Here is a 22,187-nt window from a genome sequence, read left to right as displayed (position 1 = left end):
GTGACTATTTTCTGTTGAAAAAGTTTTCAACAAGAGCTTTGAAACGAGGAAAAATAGTGGCAACATCAGATTTTTGTTTGAGGGGGTAAAGCCATAGATAGTGAGTAAAGTGATCCACAAAAATGACGTAATATTTGTAACCATCAACAGAATAAATAGGCGAGGTCCACACATCAGAATATATAATTTGAAGAGAATAAGTAGACACAATAGATGATTGAGAAAAAGGTAATTTATGACTTTTATTGCAAAAACAGTCTTTACAATGAAAATGCTTGGAACTAGAGAAATCTAAAGGTAAACTAAACTTAGATACGATATGACGTTGGATTGACTCAGATGGGTGACCAAGACGATGATGCCAGGCAGATGAAGACACTTTGGTACTGATGAAGACTAAGGACGGGAAGTTGGGTTTGAAATTGGCAATTCATACACACCATCTTTAGGTTGTCCTTCTAGTAACGTGGCCCCTGTTAGTAGATCCTTCACACAAAAAGAAGTTGGTAAGAACTCAATCAAAGTGTTATTTTTTTTGCGAAATTGAGATATAGAGATTAGATTTCTTTTCATGGCAGGAACAAATAAAACAATATGTAATTGGAAAGTGTGAAAGGGTGTTTTAATAGAAGTAGAACCAGTTTTGGAAATGTGTAACCCGGTACCATTGCCGATTTCAATATCATCAGACCCATCGTATGGAGCATGAAGTGAAAGGTTGCTGAGGTCACTTGTTACATGGTGAGAAGCACCACTATCGAGAAGCCAGGATGGGGTTTCGACACCTAATGTTGTGGCAACATGCGCCTTTTGTTTCCACTGAGACCCAATGGGCGAGGAGTGAGTAGCGCCTTGGGAGGGGGCGGGTACTAGCTGAAAGAGGGGACACTGAACAACAATGTGACCTTGTTAGCGACATCCTTGACATTTACTGAGATAAGGCCTTTGCTGGCGAGTCGTAGATTGTGAAGGTTGAGATGGTTGTCGTTGAGGAGCAGAGTGTGGAGGCTATGTCTGGTTTGGTAGACTTTTGAATTTGGTTGACGCAACATTTGCCGTGGCGAGATGAGGGAAGGAAGTCGATTGCGACTGCTGAAGACTCAGTTCCTTGTTGATGAGTTTCTCATGAAGCTCATCAAATGAGATAGGGGTGTCCCTACCTTCCACTATATCTGCAATGCGACTGTAGTCATCATCAAGACCCTCTAAGATCTTCTCAATGATGTGTTCATGGTCCATCGGTCTACCGAGTGTAGCAAGTTGATCAATTCGGCACTTAATGTATTGCATGTAGTCCGATACAGATTGAGAACCCTTTGTGGCTTTCTTGATCTGATCCTTGATTTGCTTTATGTGACCACGAGTCAGGCGAGCATAGGTGTTGGCAAGAGTTTGCCAGGCTTCGCGGGAGGTGGTTGATTGCTGGATAAGCGGAATGAGAGAGGGGGAGATGGAACCGACAAGTGCGCCAAATAACAATTTGTCTTGTCGAATCCATGGGAGGAAAGCCAGGTCAGAAGCTTCAACATTATTGGTGGTGATGGTGCGAGGAGGACATGGATGAGTGTTGTCAATGTATTTGTAGAGATCATACCCGATGAGAATGGTCTCAATTTGGAGTTTCCATGCAAGATAATTTGTGGAGGTCAATTTGATGATAGATGGATGTGAGATGTTAATGAGTTGAAGATTTTGGGTTGGATTTCCTGGGTTGGGGATGGCTATAATCTGAGGATCAATGGCCATGGTGATGTTGTCGGTAGGATTGGCGGAAGAATGGTGATAAAGGGTTAGGACTGACTATAATCTGATACCATATAGAAGCATATACAAGCATATGAGTAAATGAACAATGGCATAAGCCTTTCATTGATGTTATCGTGTATATATAAAATTACATAAAGAATCAATTTATTATAACTAAATAACAAGGAACACATTAATCTAATTATAAAAGAATTAATATAAAACTAATATATAGCTAATGACTAAAGAATCAATTCAGTTAAAGATATTAGGAGAATTAAATATTAAAATAATTAAACACATTATTTTAGTTCTCTATTAGATACGATCACTCCCAACAAATGAGGTAAAATACATTATTCTCTAAAATATAGAAAAACAAATGGTGAAAGTAATATTCCAATAAATGAGGTAAACTTGAAATAGTTTACATTTATTTTACCTTAATGAATAGTGTTTCTCTACATGTGGGGAAGCACTACTCATTAGCTATAAATATTTTATTAATTTTTTTTATAAAATTTTGTATATATATGTGTGATACTATTATATTTAATTATTTTATTTTTTTAAAATGAATAAAATATAATATTTAAATGATGTATATAAAAAAAAAAATAGAAAATCTGATATATGATGTAATGTAAAAGTTTGATGTAAAATAAAAAAAAATTAGTGAAGTATTTTAAAATATATAGAGTAGAGCATCAATTGGAAGTGCTCTAACAATAGTAAAGAACATGGTGATAGATTACTATTGACCATTTCTTTTTACCTACTTACCTCATTTTACTGTCTATGTTAATAAATAAAAAACTCTTAAACCTAATAAACCCATTTCCTTTTAGTTTAGGTAATCAAGAGAGAACCCAAACTCCTATTTCTCTCCCCTCATTTTTTGTTGTTGTTGCTGGATTTTCTCCTCTCATCTGTCATCACCAAACAATACAAATAAATTTGACTCAATACAATTTGGCTTATAATAAACTATGATCGTGGCCCTAAATGAATAGTCACTCAATACAATACAATATGGCTTATAATAAACTATGATCGTGGCCCTAAATGAATAGTCACTCAATACAATATGGCTTATAATAAACTGCCCTAAATGAATAGTCACCATCATTCACTATCTTCGGTGCATCTATATATTTAATGGTATTAAATTAGAATTTAAAAAAAAAAAAAAGTGAATGAATTAATTATTACCAACAACTTATTAAATACAATGTTTGATCCTATCATTAATATTGTGAAAGTAGATAAATGAACAGAATAGAATTATTGAAATGATACGAAAATCATTCATGATTCGAAAATTAATTAATTTTCATTTTTTGTCAATTTTTTCTCCAACTACCTAACTAATTCACGTAAAATAAATAATCAAATCAAATCCAATATTATATATTGTGTTACTTGGCAAACTTGACAAGAAATGCTCAAAGGCACTTCCTATAGGTCACCTTGTATATTATTTTCAAGTTCTCTGAACTATGCATGGACCAAAATAAAGGTTGCCAGTCTGGGACACAGCACAAGTTGTCAAGTTATGAATACTAATAAAGCATATTAGTATATACTAAACTCTACAAGCCCCTTAAGAGTAACAAATGTCCAGCAACAAAAACAACAACAGCATAGTCATGTATATATACGTATATATATGCCTAAGTATTAACAACGTGGCCTTCTTTAGATAACTCGTCAAGGCATCTATCCATAATCGACGAAATGGTCTCCAGAAATGCTTCTTCGCTAGTTCCTGGGAGCTCAGCTTCATTTGCCTCTTGAATGATCTCTTCGATCATAGACTCCTTCTTTAAGGTTTCCCTGCACATGATGCTTCCAATTGCAAAGGGAGTCAGCCCTCTCTCCGCTCCTTTCTTCAGAAGCATGGTCGAGATTCGAAGGTTTCGAGCACACTCGGGCGGGAGTTCCCACCCATGAGACTTGAGAAGTTCAATATCGCGCGTTGCGTCTAGCGATTTGATGTAGTTGATTGTGTCAGGAGAGTAAGGTTGGTGAGCTTGGGGCCAGTAGAGCCAGTCAAAAGTGCAATCTTCAAACTGCAGTTAGGAAAGCCAAATCGAAACGTGAATGGCAAGCCTAATGCTCTAATCAACACATGGTGTGAATTTGAAATACATGTCTACTAATAGTGATGAAAAAACAAATTAGATTGTACAAATGATATGCAAGGAATAAGAATGGGGCAAATTAGAATATATAGAGTGCAATCCTATTGAAAACTTGCATTTGCGTAGCCTTATTTCATGACCAATATATTGGGAAACCATATATATCTAAACTTAATGAATGAAAGCAGAAACAGAGAGACAAACCCATAAGCAAACTATAGATATTATTCTAAAGTGCAATTTTCAAACTACAGTTAGGAACGCTAAATAAGAACATGAATGGAAAGCCAAACTCTAATTAACAAAATATGCAGGAATTAACAATGTCACAAAACAATTCAGATTGTAGAGCACAATCCTATTGAAAAAAAAATACAAACTATTAACAGAAACTTGAATAGTCTAATTTTCTTAACAACATATAATGAAACTATATCTCAACTTAGTATTCAAAGGACTATGTATAAGCAAACTACATTAGAAAATTATAAAGCAATCAAAGGAACTTGATAAAGACTTACATTCTCGGGCAAGCAGTATCCATGATCAATTGGAATAAGCACAATCGGGCCTCCACCATCTTTCTGAATCAGTATGTTTCCAGCATGCCTATCTGCATTTGCCAATCTTATGTCCAACACAGAAATTTTATGAACCTCGTTCACTGGGAAGGCCTGAGGACCCATATCCTCACAACTTCCGTCATTCTTCACAAACATCTGCAGGGACCCAATCTTTACATTCTTAGGATGACCATACTCATAGCCATCTGGATGATTGAATCCTTTATGCAAGCACTTGACCATAACAGTGAGAGGCACACCAGCAAATCCCTTCTCATTGTACAATGTGCGAGGTCCATCCATTGGATGATCCAAAATGTATGCAGCAACTTCCCTCAATGCTCCTTCTCCCACCCGTGTTCCTTTCTTCAAGCCTACACCATCCAGAGATAAGGGCAAACCACGTGGGTTCTTCGCAGCCATTGGCTCTTCATCAATTGGCTTAAAAACAGATACGTAGTTTACACCAGATGAATCTTGCATGAAATAAGCTCCTCCACACCCATCTGAAGACCGAATGGGGTCATTCCCTTTTGCTAACCCATCAAAAGTGGAGTTAAGCAGCTCTTCAATTAGTGGCAGTTCAACAACAGAATTTACAATTAGAGGTTCCAAAAGGAAATCTCTCTGTAATGAGTTTTTCTCTACAATCTGCTGCCTTGCAAACTTTGTGCTCAATTTGTTCACTAAATCAGACCTCTTCTCACCTATATCTGATGCCTCAATAGACACTTCAAAATTCTTTCCAATAGAGTTGGCTGTTACTTTGGCAGATTTCCTAATCAGCAGGTGAATCATGGCACCGCTATTTTTGCAAATATCATTGATGAGTCTCTGATCTTCAAGCTCCTCACCATTGCATAACAGTTCTTGATCTTTAAAAGTTAGAAACCCTTCCCCTTTCTTAGAAATTTGCTCTTTTACATAAGCCACATTTCGATTCCTCTCAACATGGAACTCAAACTCCTTCCCACATGCAGTACTAACAGTAATAGCTTGCAGATCTGAAAGCCTTAGCATCAAATGAACCATATGTCCATCAGACACTCCATAGTCTCGTATACAAGAATTGTTCCGAGCCAGTTCTCTTCCTTCAAACACTAGTTTTTGTTTCTTTACAAAAAATCCTTTAAAAGCCTGGATTCTAAGCTTCACTGACGCAATAGAATCAGACTCCATAATACGCATGGGAATCACAGAACCAGCAACAGTAAGGTAAATCAAGATTGACTCAGTGGAGCTTATGTCATTGCTACCGCTGAAATGACCAGGATAATCCAAAGACTCTTCATATCCTGGAGTTAGAGCTACTCTTGCAATCGACATCATTGATCCTCCAAATCCTAAACCAATCAATCCTAGTGACTAATCACAATCGATCTACAGACCTCAAACTCTAAAAGTACATAAAATGTAGTCTCCGGCTTCATTCTGGAAAAGTTTTTTAACAATCAAATCTACAGTAGTCAATCGCATTGGAGAGAACCCAAAATTGGTGGTTTATGTTCTTGACTTGAAACAAAAAATCTAATTTCGATTGCTGAAAGAAAACATCCCAGAATCTGGAATACGAAAAACCTACAAATTAATAGGAGAACGTTTATCAAAGCTATACAACTGATCGGAATAGTTTTAAAGATCAAAAGAAAAAATTAAGAACGAAAAACCTTACATATTTTAAATAAATAAATTTTGAGAAATGAAAATTAACACGAGAACCGCAATGAACAGATGTCACGTTTGTCAAAGCTTATTCATTTTTCTCCTCATGATCATAATTCAGAACATAATATGATCAATGCAGAGAATAAACAGAAAATATCACCAATATATATCAAAACACGCAATTAATCGATTTATCACTCTTGATCATTCTCATTAAAAAAAAACTCACAGAAATCATAAATCACTGCCAAAAAAAATAAAAAAATAAAGCAAAGAATATTCTTACCACAAGAAGCTAAACTCTTCAAAACAAAATTCCAGTAATCGGCAATGGAAGAAATTTTCGATCGATCAAAGCAAAAGATTTCTTCAGTACTTTCTTCCCAAATTTTCCCGAGAAACCGGAATTTTCTACAACACTTACATTTTTCCCGAGAAAAGAAAGAGAAAACTTGAGAGAGAGAAAGTGGTACAGAGAGTGAAATTGAATGAAGGTTTGAATTTGGATAGTTGGAAATGGCATTTGGAAGTGGCTATTTGTAGGACTGTAAAAGCGTTGGCCACGTCAATGTCTTGTGACGAAAGTCGCGGGGTATCATTAACAACGTTAGTGCTGTTAACGGACGTTGTTTTCTTATCAATTTATTACATTTTTTTAGTTGATTAATTATTATGTGAAAAATTGGTAGAAAGTTAGGGAAGAGATTTATTTTTTAATTATTCATCTAATAAAATAGAATAAAAAAATAGTAGATTTTGTCTATATTATTGGATTTTTTTGTGTGATTTTAATTTTAAGTGGGGAATCTAAAAAAAATTATGCAAATTTTTTTTGGGATATTCTTATTTCATATCTTAACTTACAAGTTTATATTTTATTTTTTTGAATCACTGATCATTCGATTCCTTTTCTTTATTTATCCCACCAACAAAGTATAATGTATATTTTTTAATTTTATTCTTAAGAAAATGGACACGTATTTGTTTATATTGTAATAATGTTTACAGCTCCAAGAGTAAAAAAATACAAATAATATCATTTAAATTTAATTAAATAATAAAAGATTCTATGCTATAGATGTCTCTAGAACTTTTCTATTTCTATGAACCCCTCCGTACACAATATCTGACGCAAAAGTTAACGGACGTTAAATGTAACAGGTTGAACGTGGTGCTCGGTCCTCTGTTGCGCAACAAATGGCGTTATTGTTATTATTATTACTATTTTTAATTTTTGTTCTTTGTAGAATTCATAAACAATTAACTTGTTCTCTAAGATATTAATTGTAATAATATTTGTGGTTATAAAAGATTATTTATAATGAAAAAGACAATACTTCAAAATCAACGGTCATCCCTCACATCACATGCTAAGAAAAAGAACAAAGAAATTAATTTGTGATTTCCTATGTAAAAAATGGTAAATAAAAATAATTTTGGTAGTTTAACTATAATTTCTTAGTTTTTTACGTATAAGATTGTGAAAGAGTCGAGTTGAACCTTTTTTTTTTTGGCAGTTACATGATCTGGAATTAGAAAATAATAGGGAATTTGTTATGACTTTTTAGTTTTACTTTGCAAAAATATGAGAATTAAGCTTTTTATAATTTTATTTGGAAAAATTTAATTAATAACAATTTAATTTATAGAACAATTAATCACATATATGAACTCAAAATTAAATAAAAACACATTAGCAAAATGATGAGTGTTATGGTAATTAACATAGCACAAACTCTTTTGTTGAAACTTGAGTCAATCAAAAGCATCTCCACACAAAATCATGTGTTCAGCCAAGGCACCCAAACTCCGGCAACACCTTCCACCTCCGTCAACAGCTTCAAAACTCTGGCGAGATCTTCAAGAACCGATCAAGAACAACAATCAAATCAATTCCATCAACAAATCCGCAACCTCTAGCCAACTCCGATCGACAAACCTCCAGCAACAATCAGCAACCTCCAATCAGTTTTGCTGCAATCTGAAGTTTTTTTCTAGGTCTAAACTTTTTTTAAAAAATATTGGAACTAGTAAAAAAATTAATGTTTAGATAAATAATTATTCATATTATTACATATATATACCTTCTTCTTCTTGAGTTGCAGATCAAAACTCATTTGTTTTCTTTGGATCTGTATTTTTTATCTTCAAGTCTGCAATAGGAAACTTGTTACTTTCATGTTCTGTTATGTGTATATTTTTGGGTTCTTTATGGTAACTGGTTATCTTCACGTTCTGGTATGTGTGTATATTTCTGAGTTTTTTTTTTATCTTCAAATTTGCAACGGTAACTAGTTACCTTAACGTTTCAATATGTGTATATTTCTAGGTTCTGTATGGTAACCAGTTACCTTTACGTTCTGGTATGGGTGTATATTTATGGGTTTTTTATGGTAACCAGTTACCTCCACAATCTGATATGTGTGTATATTTTTAGGTTATAAAATTAGATCATGTCTTTTTTTTTTCCTTCAAATTTAATGTTTATTTTCATATTTAATATAAGTAACGCGTCACCCTTCGTACGATAACTAGTTACCCCTCTTATGGCAGAAGGTTTCTCTTTCAGGATAACTGATTACCCCTCATGATATATGTTATTTAAACTAGTTTTGGGATTTTTTTTACATAAATATGAAAAATTAATCAAGTAACTAGTTACCTTACCCAAATTTTGAAGAAAAAAAACGTCTAATCTAAAAAAAAGGAAAAAAGTGTTTATAATAAATAAAAAAAATGATATACAATTCATATTACAAAAAATAATTTGCAAAACAACCAAAGAAAAATTTAATATAAAAATAATTATATAAAATTAGTATAAGAAAATCAAATAAACTAAAAAATTAATAGTCAAATTACAAACATACTCTTCCAAATTAATAAAGCTTGATTAAGAGTAAAATTATAGCATAAACAAGCTTTTATATAAAAATATATGAAAATAAATCTATAAAAGTGAAAATTCTTAAAAAGTCATAGATTAATATATTCTTTTTAAAAAAAATATATATTTTTACAAACTCTATTAAAAAGCCTATTGAACAATGGTTGTGAAAACTATATAATTCGTGATGAGCTTAAGCAAAAAATTAGTACCAATGAGAAATGTCGTGATATTATACGAATGAGTCTATTAGCACTTGCTAGGTTGTGTAAAGTACTGCAAGATACTTGTCATCTCAAAGATAACAAATGTGCCATAGTTGAAGAACAAGTTGCAAAGTTCATGTATATATTGGAAAATAATGCTAAAATTCGAATTGTCTCTTTCTTCTTCCGTTGATTTGGTGAGACAATAAGTAGGCATTTTCATGAAGTGTTGAGGGCAATCATTTCCTTGGAAAATCAATTCTTAAGGTAACCCAATGGAGCTGAATAACCACATGAGATCATCAATAGTCATAGATTTTATCCTTACTTTAAGGTAAAATTAAAAAAAAAAATTAACATTTGGTTCTTAACTTGTTTTTTAATGTCAATAATTATGGAATTATACTCTTTATTTCTATAATGTCCCAAAATCTCTAATGTGGTATAATGCTTGGATTAGGAGGCCGGGAGAGCCATAATTGATTTATTATGCAATTAAATGATTTTATGCATGATTATGTGAGTTATATTATTATATGATAATAATTGCATGCATGTGGGTCCACTTTTCATTATAAGGTTATTTTGGTAATTTGGCTGTTGAGGACATATTTGTATATTTTCATGCATGTTGGTAATGTATGGATGGGGCCACATTATTATGTGGACATGTTCGAGCTATTCGGCATGGGACAATCTTAGAATGCAAGTTAGCGGTTTGGTTATAACGGGGTTATTTGACAGGCTCGGAGTGAATCCCGGGGTAATTTGATGTTTAGCACATTACTGGGAATTAGAGGGTAATGAGATATGATTTATTAATTATTTGAGAATATTGGGAATAACAAGAATTGGAGGACGTTAATTATAATTAACGAGATTTGACGGGAAAGGACAATTTTGCCCTTGGGAACTGTTAAGGAAATAAATTAGGCTTGGGGGCATTTTGGTCATTTGACCTTAGGATATATTTTAACTAGCTGGTTGTAGAAGCTTAAGGCAGCCAAAACAGAGTTCTCATTGTAATGCCCCAAAATCTCTAATGGAGTTTAATGGTCAGATAAGTAGGGCGGGAGGGCCATAATTGATTTATTATGTCATTAAATGATTATGTGCATGTTTATGTGCATGTTTATGTGAATTATATTATAATATAATGTTAAATGCACACATGTGGGTCCACATTTCATTATAGGGGCATTTTGGTAATTTGGCCCGTTGAGGGCGTAATTGTGTATTTTCATGCATGTTGGTTAATCATTGTTGAGGCCACATAATAATGTAGATTTGTTCGAGCAATTTGGCATGAGACGATCTTTGAGTGCAAGTTAGCGGTTTGGTCATAACAAGTTTAAGTTTGGGGCTCAAGGTAAGTCTTGGGGTAATTTGGTGATTAGAATGTTTCCAGGAATTAAAGGGTAACGAGATATGATTTATTGGTATTTGAGAATAATGGGAATTGGAGAATGTTCATTATGATTAACGAGTTAGGCGGGAAAGGACGGCTTTGCCCTTGGGGGCTGTTAAGAGATGAATTAAGCATGGGGGGTATTTTGGTCATTTGACCTAGGTTATTTATAAGTTGAAGGCTGTAGAACCTGTAAAATAGAGCCTTGTCTTTCCTCCCTCACGATCATCATTTCCCTTCTCTTTTCCTTTGAATCTTGAAGCAAGTTTGGGGATTCAAACTTGGAGATTGAAGATTGAGGTCTTAGGCTAGTGTTCAGCCATTGAAGAGGTTTCAATTCAAGTTTAAGGTAAGATTTTAGTTAAAGTTTATGGTTCCTTGCTCTATTTTTATATTAGTTTTGAGATTGGAGTTTTGATCATTGAAATGAGAATTTGATGAAGTTTTGAATGGTTTAAGGCATAGGTTTTGTTGGTTATATGGTGAAAAGTTGTGGTAATAGTTGGTGGCTTTGCTTTGTGATATTGGGAGTGTTTTAATAAGGTTTTGAAATGAGTTCGAAGGGGGAAAACAGGGGTTTTTGGCTGAGTTTCAGGTGGGGCTGCGACACTTGAAGATGAAGGGTACCTTGGATGGGCCGTTTGGCCGCTGCATGGTGAAGGAGGGTCGCAACGCGTGTTGGGGGTTGGAGTTTGAGCGCCTCTGGTTGAGGAGGCGGGTCGCGGCATGGCAATGTAGGGTCGCGGCCCTTAGTGGCATTTTGGCCAGAATGCTGTTTTTGTTGTGGGGATTCAATCTTTAGGCCTCGGGATCGTTCCTACTACTCGGTTTAGTAGGATTCGATGTCTCGGAGGCTAGATTTTGGTCCGGGAACCTTTTGTGATTCATTTTATTGATGGAATCCCATAATTGGTTATGACCAGGTGACCGTCAAGGAACTAAAAGGTTGATCGTTCTCAAGGGTCGTTCTTTTACTAATTCTCGCTCGAACCAGAGGTAAGAAAATTGCACCCCATATGTGACATGCCTGGTTATTATTGAGGCCTGTTGAGTGTTTAAATGTGGACATTGATTGTATATCAAATGCTTAGCAAATCTTACTCACTTGTGCATGGCACTGGCTAATTAGTCAGAATTGGAAATGGTGTCAATATTAACTGTGAAGCTGTGGCTCATTAGTCAAGTTTGGCAGTAGTACTGAGCACTGGTCACATGGTATTGACTAACAAGTCAAGAACAGTCTTAGTGCGTTTAACGCAAGCCAACAAATATTAGATCTAATCGACATCTGCATTGAATGACTCATCATGAGCATTAATGTCAGACCGACCTCAAGTTCGATGAAAACTAAAAGCGCTTGTCTAGCCTATGGCTAGTCACTTAGAGCCAGGGCCAGAAGGTCCAGGTGACTACATTGTCACATGGTTATGGGTGTTGAGCCCCGTAGTGACCTACTCATCAGTCACTCATCTATTTAAGCTAGTGACTTACTCATCAGTCACTCATCTGTTTAAGCTAGTGGATTTTCACCAGCCACTCATCTGATTAGGGCTAAAAGCCCCATCATGGTTAAACAGAACGTCAAAGTGATATTCACTCATCTGTTCAGGGCTATAAGCTCTGTATGATTATCATGATCATCATTTGATATTATATACATGCAGTAATGAGTTTTCTTGCTAGGATTTGGCTCATGGGTGTTATGTGGTGCAGGTAAAGGGAATGAAAAGCTCACCTAGCCTTGAGTGGAGAGCTTAGGTGGTGATGTGTACATATGTGGTCGCTTGACCACCACGGCCAAGGAGTTTCTCGAAGGAACTAGGGGGTTAACCCTATTTTTGCTGCTTAGGTCGGCAGGTTGTAAATTTTACACTATAATGACCATTTTGGATTGTAAATAACTTATAAATATTTTTATGGGCTCATGAACAATTTTATGTTTTAAATAAAATATATCATTTCCTTTTTGATTGGTTTTCACCTTAACTTGTTAATGACACCTAGATGCATGTTAATAACCAAATAACTTGATTAGCGAGTTAAGCACGGTTCAAAGTTCACAGTAACGGTCTTGGAGTAACTAAGGCGTTACACTCATCCTCTACCTCTCGATCCTTTCTTTTTCTTCTTCTCCGGCTTGGATTTTTGAAGCTTGGCTTGAGGATTCATCTTGGGAATCAAAGCTTGAGGTTCTAGGCTAGTGTTCAACCATTGAAGGGGGTTTAATTCTGAGTTGGAGGTAAGAATTTCAGTTAAGTTTATGGTTTTTTCCCTATTTTTCAGTTGGTTTTTAGTTGATATTTTGGATTGAATAGATGGAAATTTGATGAGGTTTTAAGTGGTTTAAAGCTTAGGTTTTGGTGGTTGAATGATGGATAATTTGTGGTAATGGTTGGGTGTGATTTTTGGGTTGATTGGTGAAGGTTTTTGGCTAGTTTTAATGGAGAAAATGGCAGGGGAGCTGTGTTCATGGGATCAAATCACGATTTGGCTCAGGCAAGTCGTGGCCCACCCCTGGTACCCTAGGCAGATTGCTCTCTGACTCGGGGGCGCGCCGCGACTCACTAGGCCAAGTCGCGCCCCGCCCCTTCCTTTTGTGCCAGGGAGGAGTTTTTCAAGGGTTAGGCTCGAGGATTCTTTTCCTAAGGCTCGGGATCGAGGCTCGAGGATTCTTTTCCTAAGGCTCGGGATCGAATCTACTAACCATTTTAGTACGATTCGAGGTCCCGAGAGCGAGGTTTTAGATTATAGACCTTTTATGAATTATTTTATTAAAGGGATTTCATATTTGGTTATGACTAGGTGACTGCTAAGGGACCAAAGGATTGATCGTTCTCAAAAGACATTCTTTTATTATTTCACGCTCGAACCAGAGGTAAGAAAACTGCACCCAGTATATGATATGCATGGTTATTAATGAGGCATGTTGAGTGCTCTATATGTGGACATTGATTGCATATTAAATGCTTCGCAGTCTTGCTTACTTATGAGTGGTACTGACTTATTAGTCAGAATCGACAATGGTGTCAGTATTCACTGTGAAGCTGTGACTTATTAGTCAAGTTCGGCAGTAGTACTGAGCACTGGTCGCATGGAATTGACCTATGAGTCAAGTACGGTATAAGCGTGTTTAACACAAGCCAAAAAGATTAGATATAATCGACCTAAGAATTATCAACATAAGCATGAAATACTTGACCGACCTTAAGTTCGATAAAACAAAAGTTCTTGTCTAGTCTAAAGACTAGTTACTTAGAGCCAGAGCCAAAAGGCTCAGGTGACCGTAATGTCACATGGCTTAGAGTGCAAAGCCCAAGTTCGTGACTTATTAGTTACTTATTTGGTTCAAGTTCGTGACTTATTAGTCACTTATCTAATTGGGATGCAAGCCCCAGCATGATTACTAGAATCATTATGGATATTTACTTATCTGATTGGGCTACAAGCCCCAACATGATTATCATAATCATTTATCGATATTGTATACATGCAGTAATAAGTTTTCTTGCTGAGCCTTGGCTCACGGGTGCTATTTGGTGCAGGTAAAGGGAAAGAAAAGCTCACCCAGCCTTGAGTGGAGAGCTTAGGTGGCGATGTGTACATATGTGGCCGCTTGACCAGCACGACCAAGGTGTTTCTCAGGGGAACTAGGGGTTAAACCCTAATTTTTGCCGCTTAGGTCGGCGGGTTGTAACTTTTACACTGTAATGACCATTTTGGATTGTAAATAACCTTGTAAACACTGTAATGACCATGTACAGTTTAATGTTTTAAATAAAATATATCCATTCCTTTTAATAGAGATTTTCACCCTGGCCTATTAATAACACCTAGATGCATGTTTATAACCTAATGACTCATTTAGCGAGTTAAGCACTGTTTAAAGTTCACAGTACGTTCTTGGAGTAACCAGGGCATTACAACTTGGTATCAGAGCGAGCCAAGGTTTAGGGTTCCTGAAGACTGGCTGGGCATGTACACTCGCCACTCAAGATAAGTTCTATAACGCCCTGATTACCCCAGAACAGTTACGGTGAACGGTGAACCAGAAATTTGACTCATTGCCTAAGTCCTTTGGTTAAAAACGCAATCTAAGTGTTATTAACAGGTTAAGGTGAAAACCATTAAAAAGGAAAGAATATGTTTTATTGATACATAAAACTGTTCATGGGCCCACAAGAACATTTACAAGTTATTTACAACTCAAAAAGGTCATTGCTGTTCCAAAATCTCAAACCCCGCCGACCTAAGCGGGAAAAAATAGGGTAAACCCCCTAGTTCCTCTGAGAACTCCTTGGCCGTGGTGGTCAAGCGACCGCATATGTACACATCACCACCTAAGCTCTCCACTCAAGGCTAGGTGAGTTTTTCTTTTCCTTTACCTGCACCACATAGCACCCATGAGCCAAAGCTCAGCAAGAAAACACAGTATTATATGTAAACATCATCAAATGGTTATCATTATAATCACACAGAGCTCGTAGCTTTCAAACAAATGAGTGAATATCACTTGAGGTTCTGATAAACCATACTGAGTGACTGACAAGCAAGTCACTAATTCGAATGGAAGAGTGGCTGCTAGGTAAGCCACTAGCCTTCAACAGGTTCTGGTAAACCATACTGAGTGACTAACATGCAGGTCACTTATTCAAATGGAAGAGTGGCTGATGGGTAAGTCACTAGCCTTCAAGCGCTTATAATGTTCCTCGAACTTGAGGTCGGTCCGACATTAATGCTCTTTGAGTCATTCAATGCAGAAAGTCGATTAGATCTAATCTTAATTAGCTTGCGTTGAACACGCTAAGGCCGTCCTGACTAATGAGTCAGCGCAATGTGACCAGTGCCCAGTACCACTGCCGAACCTGACTAATAAGTCATAGTTTCATAGTTGATACTAACACCTTTGCCAAATCTGACTAATGAGTCAGTACCACGCACAAGTGAGCAATATTTGCTAAGTATCTCATAATCAACTCATGTCCACATTTATACAACCAACATGCTTCACGAATAACCATGCATGTCACATTTGGGGTGCAGTTTTCTTACCTCTGGTTCGAGCGAGAAATAATAACAAGAACGACTCCTGAGAACGATCAACTTTTGATTCCTTAGCAGTCACCTAATCACAACCAATTATAACCTCAATTAATAAGAATCAACATGGATAGGGTTTTAACCTAAGCACCACTCTCGGGACCTCGAAACATGCCCACACGGTGAGTAGATTCGATCCCGGGCCATAAGGATTGAAACCCCAAGTCAAAAACCCTTAAAAACACTCAAAACGGGACTTTGAAGGACCAGAGTAGCGCTACAGCGCTCAACCCCTAGTGCCCCAGCGCTATACTCAGAACCCCCAACACGCCCATCTATCTCCTGAGTAGCGCTGTAGCGCCCTAAGGTGGGCGCTATAGCGCTACCTCCAGCACTAAAATGCCCTGAAACACCCTTTTTCATCTCCTTCAATTCCCACCTGATTCCAAAGTTTCAAAAACCCATTTTTGATGCCAAATGAACCCAAAAGCCATCCTAACATACCCCAAACATCCCAACCATAGGAACCCTAGCCAAAACTCCCAACAAAACCAAAGTCTCAACCTAGAAATCACAGCTGCAAAACAAAGCTGAAACAGAGCAAACCAAGGAATTCTATGGCTAGAAACTTACCCAAAACTCAGCTTATGAAGCCCTTCAATGGAGGAACACACTCCCAAACTTCCAAGGCTTGCTTCCCCAGCTTGAATCCTCAAGATTGATTAAAAAATCATAAAGAAAACTGAGGAGAAGATGATACGGGAAAGCTCTCAAACGTGCTATGTTTTTCTACCTCAACCTCAGCCAAAAATGGCTTATATCTATCCTAGGGGTGAAATGACCATTTTACCCCTAGGTCAATTTAAAGTTTCTAGAGGCTCCCAAGGGCATATATGGTATTTTCCACCTATCTCGTTAATCATAATTAACGCTCTCCAATTCCCACTATTCTCAATAATCTCAAATACCAATAACTCACATCCCGTTACCCTTTAATACCCGGTAACGCTCTAATCATTAAAATCACCCCGAGACTCAACCCGAGCCCCGATCTTAAACCTGTTGTGACTAAACTGCTAATCATCAATCCTAGATCGTCTCATGCCGAATGGCTTGAACAAACCCACATTATAATGTGGTCTCAACATATATCACCCACATGCATACAAATATATAATTATACCCTCAACGGTCAAATTACCATCACACCCCTGTAATGAAAAATGTGGACTCACATGCATACATTTAACATCATATTATAATATAATTCACGTATACATGCATAATATCATTTAATGGCATAATTAAGCAAGTATGGCCCTCCCGACCTACTATTCCCGCCATTAAACCATATCGGAGAATTCGGGGCATTACAAGCTCGACTCATGGTTTGGTAACTATTTATGTGGTTATGTGTTTAACTACTTAAATAGAATATAAATGCTTTACCTGTCTACATGTGATATGTTACTAAGGTTGAGCCTTGACTACTGCATCATAAGCAAGAACGTGCTTATTAGTACTGATATTGCTAGAACATGCTTATTAGTATTGTTAATCGTTGAATTGTTAACTGATAAGTGTTATATGCTAAATGCTATCGATTTGTTTATCTATATGATTGTGGAACATGGATGAATATCTGTTTGTTCTTGGACAGTGAGGCAGTAAGAGGTTTAGTTATTACTACCTAACTGGTTGCATTGATTGTTTCAGCACAGTATAAGTTGTAGTTATACTTCCAAGGCAGTCAGATTCATCAGCTGGCCAGGAATATCAGGGCCAGAATGATAGACAGGGTCAAGAGAATGACCAGAGTCAGATTCCACAGTTAGTTCCTGAAGACTAGCATCAGTTGCTGGTTGATTTACAGGCTAGAGTATTGAGGCAGGAAGAAGAAATACGCCTCCTGAGACAGCAATAAGTTCCTGCATGGAACGTTTTACCTGAGGCACCACCTGCAACGGTGCCAACTGTTGAGCATTTGCCAAAGGCTGGAAGTATATAGGAACCTCTTTATGAAAGGTTCAGGAAACAACTACCTCCAATTTTTTAGGGTAGTGCAGATCCAACAAAAGCAAAGCAATGGATGAGTATGATTACCACCATCCTTGACTTTATGAGGGTGTCTGGTAATGAGAGGGTGGCCTGTGCCACATATATGTTATGGGAGGATGCCCAAATTTGGTAGGAAGTTATATCCCAGACTAGAAATGTTAATTCCCTGAGTTGGGAAGAGTTTCAGACTCTGTTCAATGAAAAGGATTACAATGATGCCATCAGGGATGCTAAAGCTGAAGAGTTCAGCAAATTACTTCAGGGGAGTCTATCAGTGACTGAACATGCTTTGAAGTTTGATAGATTGGCAAGGTTTTCCATGGAGCTAGTGCCCACTGATGGGATCATAAGGGAGAGGTTTCTCCAGGGGCTACAACCTAGATTATCCCGGGATGTTCGTATCACCACTATGGCTGGAGTTACTACTTATGTACAAGTGGTTGAGAAGGCGCTGACAGCTGAGAGTGCAGAGAACCGAATCTGGCGAGACAATGCAACCAGAAGGATGACTGGTCCTCCATTTGTGGGTTCAGGTAGGGGCGGAGGCCTCAGTGATCAAAAGAGGAAGGCTCTTGACACCTTCCCAGCTCCAGGCCTTGACAGGCGACCACGTGGTATTTCAGTTGGCCGCCAAAGTTGCAGTGAGATTTGGAAGACTTATCCAGAGTGCCCTAGGTGCAAGAGACACCATTTTGGGGAGTGTATGGAAAAGGCTTGCAACTTATGTGGGGCAGTGGGATATTTCAAGAAAGATTTCCCAAAAGCAAGAAAGGAAGAACCCAGGAAAGCGGACAGCTCGGCCCCAGCTTGAGTGTTCGCATTAACTCAAGTAAAAGTTGAGGCTTCACCCTCAGTAGTCACAGGTAAGCTTCTTAGTGCTGAAACTCCTTATACTGTTTTGATTGATTCTGGTGCTACACATTCTTTTGTTGATAGTAGGATTATTGATAGATTGTGTAGACCATGTGATTATTATGTTGAGGAGTTCGAGACCTTATTACCCACTAGTGAGTTAGTAGTATCCAGAAGATAGGTCAGATCTTTGCCAGTGACAGTGGAGGGCAGAGAGTTGTCAGTGGATTTGATAGAGTTAGTTATGACTGAATTTGATATGATTCTGGGTATGGATTGGTTAGTGAAGTATGGGGCAACCATAGATTGCAGAAAGAAGATGGTTACCTTTGAGCCTAAAGTTGGGGATCCTTTTGTGTTTGTTGGCACTGTGCATGGACCCCGTATACCTTTGATATCTGTTTTGAGGGCTAGAGATCTATTGCAAGGAGATTGCATAGCCAGTGTGGTTGAAACCACTCAGGACATGCCAGTGGGACCAGAAGAGACCAGACTAGTCTGTGAGTTTCTGGATGTGTTTCCAGAAGATTTACCAGGGTTTCAACCACACACAGAGATTGAATTTGTGATAGAACTGGCACTAAGGATGGAGCCAGTGTCTAGAGCACCTTACAGAATGGCCCCAGCAGAATTAAAAGAATTGAAAGAACAACTGTAGGAGCTATTAGATTTGGGTTTTACCAGACCTAGTTTCTCACCTTGGGGTGCACTAGTTCTGTTTGTGGAAAAGAAAGATTGTTCTCTAAGGATGTGTATTGATTATAGAGAACTGAATAAGTTAACAATTAAGAACAAGTATCATCTACCAAGGATAGATGATCTGTTTGATCAATTGCAAGGTAAAAAAGTATTTTCAAAGATAGACCTTCGATCTGGTTATCATCTCTTGATGGTCAAGGAGGGAGACATACCGAAGACTGCTTCTTGCACTAGATATGGGCATTATGAGTTCTTAGTCATGTCATTTGGATTGACTAATACCCCAGCTTCTTTTATGGTTTTAATGAACAAAGCGTTCAATGATTATTTAGACCAGTTTGTGATCGTCTTCATTGATGATATTCTGGTTTATTCTCAGTCAGAGTTAGGGCATGAACAACATTTGAGATTGGTTCTACAGAGACTAAGGGAACACAGATTGTTTTCAAAGTTCAAGAAGTGTGAGTTCTGCTTATCTCAGGTAACTTTCTTTAAGCACATTGTCAATAAGGAGGGGATTAAAGTGGATCCAACCAAGATCAAGGCGGTTAGAGATTGGAAAAGGCCAAATAATGCTTCTGAGGTTATAAGTTTCCTTGGATTGGTAAGTTATTATAGGCGTTTTGTGAAAGGATTCTCAAAGATTGCCACTTCATTGGCTGAGCTGACACACAAGAATCAGAAATTTGTGTGGTTAGACAGGTGTGAGAACAACTTCCAGGAACTGAAGTAGAGGTTGATTACAGCTCTAATTCTGAGCCTTCTAACAGATCAGGAGAAGTTTGTGATAAACTGTGATGCCTCACATCAGGGTTTGGGTTGTGTTTTGATGCAATCAGGGAAGATGATTGCTTATGCCTCACGTCAGCTGAAGGAGTATGAACAGAGATATCCCAGTAATGATTTAGAGTTGGCGGCTGTGGTCTTTGCATTAAAGGTATGGAGACATTACCTTTATGAGGAGAAGTGTGAGATCTATACTGACCACAAGAGCCTGAAGTACTTTTTCACACAGAAAGACTTGAACATGAGACAAAGACGTTGGCTAGAGTTAGTAAAAGATTATGATTGTGAGATCTTGTATCATCCAAGAAAGGCCAATGTGCTGATGCTTTAAGCCGGAAGGGTCTGGGACAGATTTATAGTGCGAGACTGATAGCTAGAGAATTATCAAAGGATATGATTAGAGCTGGTATAGAGTTATTGGTGGGCCAGTTGGCCAATATTACGCAACAATCTACGCTGTTGGAGAGAATTAAGGAAAGTCAGTTGAGTGATCCACAACTGATCAAGATCAGAGAGGATGTTTTAGCTGGAGTGTCTAGAGATTATACAGTGTCTGATATGGGTTTGTTGAGATACAAATGTCGGATATGTGTTCCATTAGACACTGTTTTGAGACGGGAGATTCTGGATGAATCTCATACTACTCCTTATTCTTTGCATCCAGGCACCACGAAGATGTATTAGGATATGAAATCATTATATTGGTGGCCTGGGATGAAGAGGGATGTGGTAGAGTATGTGGCTAAGTGCTTGACATGTCAACAGGTAAAGGCTGAGCATCAGGGGCCGACAGGGTTATTGCAGCCTTTGGATATCCCAGAGATGAAATGGGAGGACATCATGATGGATTTCATAGTGGGATTACCCAGGATTGTTGGTCAACATGATTCAATATGGGTTATTGTGGATCGCTACACCAAGTCAGCTCACTTCTTACCAGTGAGGACTACTTATACAGCTGACCAGTACGCAGATCTCTATGTGAGAGAGATGGTGTGCCTCCATGGAGCACCGAAGTCGATCGTGTCAGATCGGGACCCCACTTTCACTTCCAAGTTTTGGGGAAGTCTACAGAGGGCCATGGGAACACAGTTGAAGTTCAGTATTGCTTATCATCCTCAGACAGATGGAAAATCTGTGAGGGCGATCTAGATATTAGAAGACATGCTGCGAGCATGTGTGTTGGACTTTGGTTGGTCCTGGAGTAAGTATCTACCTTTGATAGAGTTTTCCTACAACAATAGCTATCAGTCGACCATTAGGGTGGCACCTTATGAGATGCTATATGGTAGGATATGCAATTCTCCCATTCATTGGGATGAGACAGGGGAAAGGAGATACTTGGGTCCTGAGGCAATTCAGAGGACCAATGGGGCCATTGAGAAGATTAGAGCTCAGATGCTTGCTTCTTAAAGCAGACAGAAAAGTTATGCAGATCCCAAATGCAGGAACGTGGAGTTCCAGATAGGAGACTATGTCTTCCTTAGAGTCTTACCATGGAAAGAGGTGAGAAGGTTTGGGAAGAAGGGCAAGTTGAGCCCTAGATTTGTAGTTCCATTTGAGATCTTGGAGAGGATTGGTCAGGTGGACTATAGGTTGGCCTTACCACCGGCATTGTCGACTGTGCATAATGTGTTTCATATCTCAGCTCTTCGGGGTATGTATCTGATGTGACTCATGTGTTGAGTTACGATGATCTAGAGCTTGAGGCAGATCTTTCCTATGAGGAACAACCAGTCCAAATACTAGACAGAAATGATAAGGTCCTGAGGAATAAAACGATACATTTGGTTAATGTATTATGGAGGAACAACAAGGCTGATGTAACGCCCTACTTCCTTAGAGCCGTTACTAAGTGAGTTTAAAATCGTGCTTTCAACTCGCTAATCCAGGTTTTAGGTCAAACCGTGTAACTAAGCGAAAATTAAAAGGAAAACATTGGAGGAAGTAGTTTTTCTTTATAGCAAATCATAAAAGTTTACACCTGGGATCCTAAAACATAGTTTAGAAAATATTTACAACACAAAACTGATCACAGTCGACTAAGCGACAAAATCTAAGTTCATTTACAGGCATCTCCCAAAATCCCCTAGCTGTGGCAGCCAGGCTAGCCGGACATGTACACGCCGCCTCACG

General features: G+C 37.8%; 1 protein-coding gene across 2 annotated transcripts; it reads right to left on the bottom strand.

The window, feature by feature from the left end:
* Positions 1-3,128: 3,128 nt before the first annotated feature.
* LOC133834503 (phosphatidylinositol 4-kinase gamma 3) lies at positions 3,129-6,641 on the bottom strand. Of its 2 annotated transcripts, none has more exons than XM_062264140.1 (3): positions 6,405-6,641; positions 4,412-6,031; positions 3,129-3,818 (listed from the first exon to the last, which is right to left on the bottom strand). In XM_062264140.1, exons 2-3 carry the CDS (start codon positions 5,780-5,782, stop codon positions 3,420-3,422), a joined length of 1,770 nt encoding a protein of 589 aa, XP_062120124.1. In that variant the 5' UTR covers positions 5,783-6,031; positions 6,405-6,641; the 3' UTR covers positions 3,129-3,419. The 2 variants fall into 2 exon arrangements, with proteins under 2 accessions (XP_062120124.1, XP_062120125.1); XM_062264141.1 differs by having other exon boundaries at positions 4,412-6,015.
* Positions 6,642-22,187: the final 15,546 nt, after the last annotated feature.

The sequence above is a fragment of the Humulus lupulus genome, chromosome 5 (genome assembly GCF_963169125.1).
Source record: "Humulus lupulus chromosome 5, drHumLupu1.1, whole genome shotgun sequence".
Classification (NCBI taxonomy): Eukaryota; Viridiplantae; Streptophyta; class Magnoliopsida; order Rosales; family Cannabaceae; genus Humulus; species Humulus lupulus.
Note: the sequence above shows the minus strand (reverse complement) of the source record. Positions and strands in the feature narration are given on the sequence as shown.

Bases quoted from the DNA above. Each gene is read 5' to 3' on its own strand.
- LOC133834503 (XM_062264140.1), bottom strand. From the start codon at position 5,782: ATGATGTCGATTGCAAGAGTAGCTCTAACTCCAGGATATGAAGAGTCT. The intron at 3,819-4,411 runs GTAAGTCTTTAT...TCCTAACTGCAG, and splicing joins GATACTGCTTGCCCGAGAAT to TTTGAAGATTGCACTTTTGA.